Source organism: Pterocles gutturalis, unplaced genomic scaffold, assembly GCF_000699245.1.
Source record: "Pterocles gutturalis isolate BGI_N339 unplaced genomic scaffold, ASM69924v1 scaffold14014, whole genome shotgun sequence".
In the NCBI taxonomy this organism is placed as follows: domain Eukaryota; kingdom Metazoa; phylum Chordata; class Aves; order Pterocliformes; family Pteroclidae; genus Pterocles; species Pterocles gutturalis.
This window is the reverse complement of record NW_010130897.1, coordinates 42,991-54,105: the sequence shown is the minus strand read 5'-3', so window position 1 is coordinate 54,105 and position 11,115 is coordinate 42,991. Positions and strand designations below refer to the sequence as shown.

The following is an 11,115-nucleotide window of genomic DNA, read 5'->3' as shown; positions in this document are numbered from 1 at the left end:
TTTTGTCATATATTTAACACACCTCATTTTTCCTATCTGACTGTCTCCTTGGCTTTCTGTCGTCATTCACAGGAATTAATTGGAGATGCTTGCCTACGTACATCCATTCAAGTACCGTTTCCTCCTTTCCTTCTCAGCAGTAGCTTATCTGCAGGGTCAGAGGAGTAACAGCAGTTGCACTGTATGGGGAAATGGGAACGGAGCCCAGATCCTGCTAGAAGAAGCATATGCAGTTTTTTGCCCTGATCTGGCCTGGAGGACCAGCTTTGCAGAGCCTGAAGAAGCAGGGTATAGGTTGGAGAGCAAGATGGAGAAGGCAGTGGTTCAGCTCTGGTTTAGACCCTTGCTCCAGCCAGAGCTGACGGTTCAGCTCTCCAAGTTGTCTCGCTTGAACAAGCTGTTCGCTCCAGATTGTTCAGTATGAAATTAAGGTTTTAAACTCTAATATTCAGATAGCCTTCATAAAACAAGTAAAATGCAACCTTAGAAGTAACCTTGGAAGGCATTTCTTTTTTTAATGTTGGCCAAAATGACTGCCTGCTGGCAATATTGTGTATTTAAAGCTAGAAGATGTCTTCCCTGTGCCTTGTGTAGCTGTGCAAGGAAGGGCTTGCGTGTGCAGATACCTGCTCTGTCTATACCCTTTTTTCTTGCTTTAGGCCAAGTACATTTGATTCATAAGTATTTTCTGGGATTTTGGGGCTGTGACAGCAGGCAGCAGTTGCAGTAGGTTGTCTCCTGGCTGCTGGGCTTCACACAGTAGATCCAACTTGCTAATTATTCCAAAGTCACAGATTTAATTGTCCTGTGAGAGTTCACTTTGGAACATCTTTCCTGAATAATCACTGCTGATTTTTGCATGTTTTTCATAATCTAATTTAGAAAGGTCAGGATGTTTTTAAGGAGCAGGCCAGTAGTTACGCAGTTCCAGTGGCTTAATTTTCCTGTGTGGAAATCGGTGGCATGCTCCTTCTGGGACTGGTGCTGCTGGTCATGCACATGGTGTTTAAACTTAAGCCATTTGTTATGGAAAACTTGGACTTTCATGTTAGGGGCACGAAATATTTGGTACGCAAATCCGATACTGCTGTTGATGGATAACTTATTAAGAGTCACCAACGCTGCATGTAATTAGGGACCTGAGAAAGTGTGCAGCCGTAGTTTCCAGATAGGTGGAGTGCAACCATAAAGAGGAAAAGAAGAAAAGACAAGAAGCAACGGCTTTCAGTTACTGCAAGGGAAATTCATCTTGGACTTCAGAATCATGGAATGGCCTGGGTTGAAAAGGACCTTAAAGATCATCTAGTTTCAACCCCCCTGCTGTGGGCAGGGTTGCCAACCACTAGAGCAGGCTGCCCAGAGACCCATCCAGCCTGGCCTTGAACACCTCCAGGGATGGGGCATCCACAGCTTCTCTGGGCAACCTGTGCCAGTGCCTCACCACCCTCACAGTGAAAAATTTCCTCCTAGTTTAGGAAAACTTTCTAGCAATCTGAGGAGTTAGTCACTGAAATACATGACCCAGGGAGACGGAGGAACCTCCAGGAGGGTCTTTAAGAGGAGGTTGGCCCGATGGTGATCCGGAATGACGTGGACAGGGCTGGTCCTGCGCCTGGTGAACCAGAGGAGCAGGCGACATCCCCAGGTCCCCCTCACCCCTCCGCCTGTCAGTGGCCATGCTGGGAAAGCCTCCACAGTTTATCTTAGTTCAGTTTCTTATCCCTAATAAATCAAAAAGTCCTCTGGCTCTTGTTACTCTATCAGCCTGTTCCATACTAAATATATCATGCTCAAAGGGCGTTTCATGGCTTCTAGCTATGGTTTGCGCACCGAGGCTGGTACCACGCGTCGTGTTCTCTGGGCTCAGCAGCTGAGCAAGGCGGCCACTTCGTCAGGTTTCTAGAACAAGGCTTTAATTGGGTCTTGCTGGTTTCTGTGGACTGCTTTTCATGCCAAGATTTGGCACACAAAGTGCCTACATTCTTCTCAACACTGCGAATCTCATTAAATGCTGATATTGAAGAAAACAGCATCTCGCTTACAGTTTACCAATGCAGCTTTTTCCCCTCTGCTCTCCGAACTTTCATTCTCAACACTGCGAATCTCATTAAATGCTGATATTGAAGAAAACAGCATCTCGCTTACAGTTTACCAAGTGCAGCTTTTTTCCCCTCTGCTCTTCAAACTTTCATTTGATCTAGTAAATGACTAATTTTAGCATCATGCCAAATGTTTTATTGCTGTTGTCTGTGTATCTTCAAGCTGGTCTATAAACCAATTGGGATTAGATTTTCTTTTTTCTGTTTTATCCCTTGCCAAAATCAGTGCTGTTCATTCGTGCAAAGTTCAGGGGATGCACAGCTGATCTAACCAACGTGGTGTGATGGCTTCAGCTCCTCAGTGGGCTGTAAAACACCCAGGTGGCCTTGGGAGGAGAAATGAATCCTGGCCTTGAAGATCTCATCTTGTGAGATGAAGTGAGTTAATATGTTGTTTCTAATACTGACCGAATTATGTGACTGTTTTGCAGGAAAAAAGAGTACAAGTCTCCCCGCCGTTGACAAGAGGACCAAGTGCCTTTATACCAGAGAACGAAGTAAGTTTGTGGGTAGCTGGGCTGGGCGGGTGGTAGCTTTTAAAATGGAAATCCTGAAGGCTGGTTTTATGGTCCTGCTTGCCTAGTGATACCCAGATGAGCCCCTTTCCGAACAAAAGCGATGATTTCCCCAGAGCAGGCTCCAGTGGGTAAGAACCTCCCTGCCCTTTCACACAAGTGGTGCCGTTTGACATCGTTTTGGTCACCAGCACTCCTGGAGACAGCCATGAGCGCTGGCTCTGTTCTTCTCTTGGAGGATCATCACTTACTACTCTTAATGCCAGGCCTAAGGGGTGGCCTATACAGTGTTGCACAGTATGATTATATAGCTCTCAGGGCAATGTCTGACCTTCAGTGTGAGAGAACCTGACAGTATGACTAACGCCTTAGACTGTAACTGTGGCTCTTGAGAGACCTTGTGGTTGGAAGATATGGTTTGACTTCAAACTCAAGGTTTCTGCCCATGATTTAATGTTCAACTTAAGCTTTGATTTGCAGCTTGCTGCAGTAAGTAGAAGCTTTGCTACGGTGGTGTTCTCCTGTGATCTCAGTCTTCACAGAGTATTATTTATTGATTAATGAATTATTTGGGATGTCTGACTATAAAGCCAAGACCTTTGTTTTGTTTTATGGAGTTGCTAAAGGCAGATAATTCATATGCTAGAAGGGCCAAAAAGACATTTTGAAAGATGAGATAGCTGCTGTTCTCTGAGTCTCTCTCCGTTTATACACTGGCAAGGTTTGAATCTAAAAACAAACAGAGAAAGTGTAAAGCCTGGCAACAAGAAAACATAATGAAGCAAAAGGGAAGAAAGGTCAAAAAGAGTCTTTTTTAGACTTGGGAAGAGGAGAGCAGAATGAATTCCAGCCAACCAAACTTTTGTGAAGAGGATTTCCCTTTCGTATGAAATATGAGATGAAATTGAGATGCCAAACTTCGTAATGACCTAATTTTTCTCAAGTCAATAATTGTATAAGAAGTAGAAAAATAAATGTAGTTACAATGATAACATCCTTTGAGAGACTTGCTAATTAATTTATTTCACAGCTGATACACTTGGTAAAGGCGCTAGCCAAGAGTGCAGGAGGAATCGCTGAGTAGCTCTCACAAAGGAGTAACCCCAGCGGTTACCCAGCAGAAGAAGGGCATCTCCACCTGTATGGGTAAAATGGCTATTCAGTATCAAAAACAAATGTTAAATATTGTTTGTTAAGCAAATTACTACCTTTTTCCCCTGTTCCGTGGCATGAAATAATACAGTGGATAGGAAGGATGTAGTTAAAGATTAGTAACATGTTGAATATCTCGCAAATCTTGATAATAACACTGCTCATGTCAAAGTCTGCTTTGTTGTCGTAATGGAAGGGATATGGACAGAGCAATAACAACTCAATTTTAAAGGTTCCTGTTAAAGTGGTGTAAGGCTTTACAAGCAGAATAAAAAAACATGTTTGTGAATCCATGAATGGTAATAAATCAGGAGAAAGTACATATACAGTATGAAGAGGATAGTAATACAGGGGGGGATAAATCTCAGAAGCAATAATGCTGCATATTGCTATGCCTAACATAGCAACAGTGCAGTCCTACAGGATTTTATTTCAATTTTGTGAGCAGAATTTCTTCTCCGTAACTTGTACTGTTACAAGAAAAACTCCTGACAAGCTGGAGAAGATTAGAAACCTTACCAGAGACAAAAACTATGATTTCCCAAAGAAACTACTACATGAGACAAAATACATGGGAGATACACTGGCTGAAATATAAGGGGGACTCCTTGGAGTGAGGGATATACCATAATAAGTGAGATAAAATTATCTCTAATGTGTGAATAAACTTCCAATGGTAAAAACATTCTTAAGGAAAACTGAGGAAGTATCATTTTGGGTACAAAACACGAAAAAGCTATCTTGGTGAAGAGCTCCACAACTGAAAATGATGGAGCTACCTAACCGCATAGGTACTTCTTCCCTTTCTTTCTGGGGCCACAAATTAAAAGACGGAAGTACAGTGGAGAGAAGTGAAAATGTAGTATGTTGTTTGTGTTTCTTTATCTATAACTTCTATATAAGATTTGATGGAAAAATATTTGAGACATGGTCCATTCATCAGCCCATCATAAAGAAGGAAAGATATTTTAAATGGATATTTCAGCAAAAGCTTTGTGTCCTCTTGATTTTAGGTACTTGCTATCGTCATATGCAGTAAACCAGATAAAAAGTTTTCTCGTTTCATGCTGTTTGAAATAGTAAGCTGTCTTATTTAATACTGTGCAGTTTCAGAATACTGGGTATTCTAGTCTTGTGCTTGTAACTTCAGTAGTGAACATGTTGAGAATGGCTCTTCTTGGTGATAAACAGTGAGTAATAGCACTAATACTGTGTCAGGGCTTGCAATGTAAGAGCTACTCTTTTGCTGTTTCATTTCATCTTGTGCCCAAGGTTTGGATTGGTTGGAGTAATTAAAGAACAGCTTTTGTTTAAAGAAAGCATTAAATTCCTATTCTAAATAATACTTGAATGTTATGGACAAATTAGCATTTGATCTCCTCTTCAATTATACAAGCACAGAAGGGGTAGATTGCCAGCCTGTTTCTATAATTTGGTTACATAACCCAGTTCCTCTCCATTAATTTTGAAATTGGTTTTAGGGCTGAATGCTCCAGTGGTGTGTGTCTATGCAGGCTGACTTCCATAAAGACTTTACTTTCCATTTAGCTCTTGCTTACTTACAGATCTCTGTACAGATTTTACTTTAAGCATCTGCAAGTTTAGCCATTTTGGAAAGATCTGTAGAAAAATGTTTTTGTGGTTTTTTTCAGAAACATATTAAAATAACAAAGGTACAGTATAAAGTGCTCTTCAGTTCTCAGTGTAAAAGTAACCATCTGTATGTGTGTGTTCACACTCAGGCAAGCATACATATTTACAAATATACGTTGGGATCTCCAGCATTGCCTTTAAATTTGTAAACAAGCAAACCTTTCATACTGCAATATGTTTCTCTCCAGGGCTAAAGCTGGAGAAAATGTCTTCTTCTGTTAAGTTTGCCCATCTTATTTTTAAGGTTATGCAAGCAAATGGTTTGGATGAACGTACTAATCTTCTTGTGGAAGAATACTCTACATCTGGTCGCCTGGACAACATCACGCAGGTCATGAGTATCCATACTCAGTACTTGGAGTCTTTCCTCCGCAGCCAGTTCTATATGTTGCGCATGGATGGGCCCCTTCCTTTGCCCTATAGGCACTACATTGCTATAATGGTATGTAACAACAGACAGTATATATTCTCCTGCAACCTTGACTTCTGTATTTAAAAAATAAAGCAAGGAAGACTTTAGAAAGGAGAGACTAGTGTGCCATTTTATCAGGGGGCAAAGTTTTGTAGTTGATTTTCATCAGAATAAAGCATGTCTACCTGGAAAGTTTTCAATGAGAAGGAGAATTGGCAACATACATGTTTCCCTGTTTCCCACAGCAATACACCTGTCACACACCCACAAGAGTGAGGTGTTACAGAGAGCAGTTAAAACTGTGTAACCTTGTATCTGGACTTTTAACCATCAGTGCACAATAGTAGGATGAGCTGCCATGGACTGAAGTCCCAACAAATTCCAGGTGGACACTAGGAAAACATTTTTTTCCATGAGGATGTTGAGACATTGCAGCAGGGGCCAGGAGAGGTTGTGTGATCTCCAAGGATGGAGATCTTGTCTGGACAAGGCTCTGAGCAACCTGACCTAAGTCAGCCCTGCTGTGAGCAGGGGCTTGGACCAGATCTGCTCTAGAGATCTATTCCTACCTGAGTTAGATTCTGCTATTCAAAGTAATCAAACTTACTGGGAGAAACCTCCATACTGTATGGAAATGCTTTGCAATATGAAGCATGGCGCTTTGGAACAAAATTGTATTTTTGTTCTGTGTTAGTAACCTGTCTTCCACCTGCAGCAAAATCAGATTACACACTAATGTGCTGCCCTTCTCCCTCTGTGTTTAAATATTCCAGGCTGCTGCCAGACATCAGTGTTCCTACCTAATAAATATGCACGTTGATGAGTTTTTGAAGACTGGAGGGATTGCAGAATGGTTGAACGGTTTAGAATACATTCCCCAAAGACTGAAAAATCTGAATGAAATAAACAAACTCCTTGCACACCGGCCCTGGCTAATCACGAAAGAGCACATTCAGGTACCTGTGAAGTTGTGCCGTGTAATAGCAGTAAACGTCTGGTAATAAGAACTGCTAAGAACTATGCAAGTGTCTGGTTAGGCTTCATAACTTTGAGTTAAAAAAGTCAGGGAAGTACTACAGCATCGAATAAGACAATAAATTCTTCTGTGTGACAGAGCCAACAAGATTTACTTTTTAGGAATAGCCTTGGCTAAAATAACCCCAACAGAAAAGAGGTAATATATTAGGTGTCTCTTTTTTTATCCAGTGAGAGTTTGTGTGCAAGAGGAATATGGTATTATTGGAAGAAAGGAATTGATCCCTTTTAAAAATACATAGTGTTTTATAGAAAACTGGGGGTGGAAATAAATTTTATGTTTACACTTTTTTTATTCTCATTTCAGAAACTTGTCAAGACTGGGGAAAATAATTGGTCTCTTCCTGAACTGGTGCATGCTGTTGTCCTGTTGGCACATTATCATGCCTTGGCAAGTTTTGTATTTGGTAGTGGCATTAATCCAGAGAGAGATCCGGATACACCTAATGGAGTCAGACTTATAGCAGTCAACAACTTCTGTGTCTGTGATCTTGCCAATGACAACAACATAGAAAATGCATCTCTCACAAGTAGCAACTTCGGGGTTAGTGTTGCAAGAAGATTCTTTTACTTGCCTCTGTTTTGCATTAGAAAACTTTCTTACATTCTTTCCTGTTTAAATTTCAGGGTAGTTTGAAAGTTTTTGTCTACTTTACTGGAATGGTTGGGTCTCGTAAATCTTAGGTTAGCTCTACCAGTTTGCAGTGTAATCTGTTGAAAACCACTTTGGAATGGCAGATGTTAGTCAGGGTAATGTGATTTTGACAGTTAATTTCACAACTCATTGGGCAAGACTAAAACTTTGCTTTCAGTTGAAAGCTTAAAGTCTCAGTTTCTTCGATAGTGTGGAAAAAAAGAAAAAGAGAAAAAAAGGAAGAAAACAGAAAAAGAGAAAAAAGAAAAAGAGAAAAAAAAGGAATGGAAAAAAAAACAGAGATCATAATGGTAATTTTTATTTCAAGGCCTATGATCACAAAACAGATCCGTTCTGAAACACTTCCCTGTAGATGGGAGGAAATGTCTAAAATAAAATTACTTTATTCTTCAAGCTGGTGTTCCAGTCTTGAATCAACCAACAGAGAACTTGGATTACTAGTTAATTAACTTAAATGAGGAATTTTTTCTGAAAGTGGCTCTGTAATGCTTTGTCTTTGAATTAATGCCAGTTGCTGAATAGTGTTACTGCCTTTGATGAAGGATTGGGATGAGCAGAGTCACTAGATATATTTTTTTTAAATTAGCAGTACAATGCGAGCATGTGATCAGTCAGTTCAGTTGCTGTGTCTTAAGTTTCGGGGCTGTAAGACATGCTAGCTCAAATCACTGGGGTGTCTTATTCTGCATTTGTAGTGGGCAAAGGGCTGCTGCTGACTGTGTGTTGCTTGTTAAGCAGTGAGTAGCATACTAGAAAACACTTAAAGCTATGGGCAGAAGATCAGAATCAAAAGGAAAAGATGGAAAAGAAAAACCAAACCATTTATCTTATGAAAAATTTGAATTATAAGTGCAGATCACAGAACCCCAAACTTTGGTGTATTTCTAATAAAGAGGCCTGTTTTCCCCACAAAAGAAAAAAAAAAAAGGTCAACATAATGGCTATTTTGATCAGGTCTAATGAAAATACCCTTCCTTAAAGGGTAGGACACCCTCAGGACTGAACTAAGAGCCACATCACAAATAGTGTGCTTTCAAACTACTTTGACTTGAGGCTTTTGAAACAGGTAATGTGAAACTGGAAGAGGGCAGATGTAGCTTAGATATTAGGAAGAAATTCTTTACTGTGAGGGTGGTGAGGCACTGGAACAGGTTGCCCAGGGAAGCTGTGGATGCCCCATCCCTGGAGGTGTTCAAGACCAGGCTGGATGATGCTTTCAGCAACCTGGTCTAGTGGTTAGAGTAACGCTTGCAAGCTCCTTTCTTCTCGCTGTCTGAAAACTGTTTGTCTCTGCTATATGTGACAAAATACATTCTGGCTTGAGTTTTTGTGTTTGCTGCTCCTGTCTGGTTTTGAGAATGTTTATTGTCGAGCATGAATTCTGAAGATTATACCCACTGTCTATCTTCCAATTTTGCAGAATGTCATGGGTTTTTTGCAGATTGCAGATTCTCTAAGTGAGCTGGAGGCCTTAATGGAAAGAATGAAGAGGCTACAAGAAGATAAAGAAGATGAAGAAGCCTCTCAGGAAGAAATGGCAACTCGCTTTGAAAAGGAGAAGAAGGAGAGTCTGCTAGTAATTAGTGGAGGTATTTGTGCTTTTCCAGTTCTGTTTTGTTTGTGTTTTGTAGGAACTAAACACTTGAGACCCGTTCAGTAACTACAACTTTTTCTGTTAATTTCTTTATTCAGGCTCGTGGTCTAGTATGAGTGTAGTAAGGGTGGTCCTGTCACTTGCTTTAATCTGCTTCAGATTTCTTGATTGGCAAAAAACACCATTCTTTTTTGCTACTTGAAATTCAGCTTTTTTATATTAAAAAAAAAAAGCCTGGAGGCTTCTTTAAAAAGTTGGGTGTAAATTTCTCTTTCTTTGTATGCTCTGCATCTTCAAATTAATTAATTCCTGTAAATACTCAGTAACATTTCACAGGTTTAGGTTCTACAATGCTTAGAACTTCAGTGACAGTCATAAGCAGCCTTCAGATATGCATTAAGTTCAGGAAATAGGTTGTAATGGGACTCAGCTTTTTACTATTTGAATTACTTCCCACCTGGAAAGGACATCTCTAACTTGCTTTTTTGAGTGATCATACTGCTGTGCTGTTCCCTGCCTGTGTTGTGACAGAGATTTCTTAGCATTTGTTTCATTCTTAAATAATGTTCAAAATTCAGAGCTGAAACCTTCTTTTCCAGTATTTTTCATATGCTCTGAAGGCCTTCGTCTCTAATAAACCATACAGCAAACTGTTTCCTATAAACAACAAGAGGTTTATTCCAAAGAAAGTGTTTGAAGAAATAATACTACCAAGATAATCAGAAGCTGCAACCATATCCTCATAGTAGAGGCTACTTGAAGATGGCAGCTTGTGTCATTTTAAGAAGTGACCCATAAAATGCTTCACATTTTACTGACACTGTTCTTTGTGAATTTAGATCTTGGTCTGAAGGTATCTTAAGTTTTTATGCACTGAGCCCAAAAGGGAAGAAAAACGTATTGTGGATCAGCAGAGAGATTGTTTTGTGGCTTTCTAGGAACATGCAAAATCTCTGAAAGAAGATACATCCAGCAACGTCATGGCTGGATTTTAAGGAAGGGACCTCGTGCATTCTCCTTCTGTTTTTCTTTGGTCAGACAATATCAACAGTGCAGATAAACTGACACCCGTTGCAGTTTCATTATAAAATTGGGACTTCCATGAGTCTCTGAAACTTCAGGCGTACAAGGAAGAAGTGTTGTTTGGGACAGAAGGGCTTTTTTGATGGGGTTGCTTATAGTTTTGTTGGCTTTCCTCCCTCTTTTGCTGGTTTGAGTTGAGGAGACTGTACGAGTTGGGCCTTTACCCTTCCATGAAAAACAGTCCTTGTCAGGGGAGAGGAGTGTATGTGTGCAGGTTTTTTATTCTTCTCTGAGGATTTGCTGTAGCAGATGCTGTGAGAGCTTCTTCTTACGCAGTTATGTTTTGATTGTTTAATGAGGCAAAGAGGAGATAAAGCACTTCTGCAATTCCTAGATTAACTGACTTTTCAAGGTGCTAACAGTGGACATCTGGCAACTGTACTGTCAACGCATGTGGAAGTGAGCTGGGATTTTAACATCAGGGTCAAATGCAGTCAGCTGTGCAGTAGTCAACTTCTGCAGAGGTAGTTACACAATCAAAGCCACCTGTTTATTCAGGAGGGAAGGATTGATTCCTGATAGAGAACCTGCACTTCCTTAGTGACATGTTTTGGAGCTCTTGGAAGATGCTTAGTTACTAGAGCTTCTGGTAGAATTTCAGCCTGATGTACTGTAGCACTCTTTGCTTTCATATAATCATCAACTGATATTTACAAGGGGAGTGTTGCATTGCTTTCTGGTTGCTCATACTCCAGGTTATAGAGCAGAGCTGGTGTAATTCCTGATGCCTGTACTCGGCACTGGTGAGGCCGCACCTTGAACACTGTGTTCAGTTTTGGGCCCCTCACCACAAGAAGGACATTGAGGTGCTGGAGCAGGTCCAGAGAAGGGCAACGAAGCTGGTGAAGGGTCTGGAGCACAGGTCTTATGAGGAGCGGCTGAGGGAGCTGGAGTTGTTTAGTCTAGGGGAGAGGAGG

At 40.7% G+C, this 11,115-nt stretch overlaps 1 protein-coding gene across 1 annotated transcript in view; it reads left to right on the top strand.

The window, feature by feature from the left end:
* Positions 1–2,566: 2,566 nt before the first annotated feature.
* SESN3 (sestrin 3) overlaps positions 2,567–11,115 on the top strand; it is a 14,147-nt gene continuing 5,598 nt past the window's right edge. Inside the window, exons 1-5 of the mRNA XM_010080403.1 lie at positions 2,567–2,596; positions 5,664–5,861; positions 6,605–6,787; positions 7,174–7,416; positions 8,963–9,104. Of these exons, the coding sequence (XP_010078705.1) occupies positions 5,667–5,861; positions 6,605–6,787; positions 7,174–7,416; positions 8,963–9,104 (763 nt within the window). The 5' untranslated portion in view covers positions 2,567–2,596; positions 5,664–5,666. The remainder of the gene's footprint in view (positions 2,597–5,663; positions 5,862–6,604; positions 6,788–7,173; positions 7,417–8,962; positions 9,105–11,115) is intronic.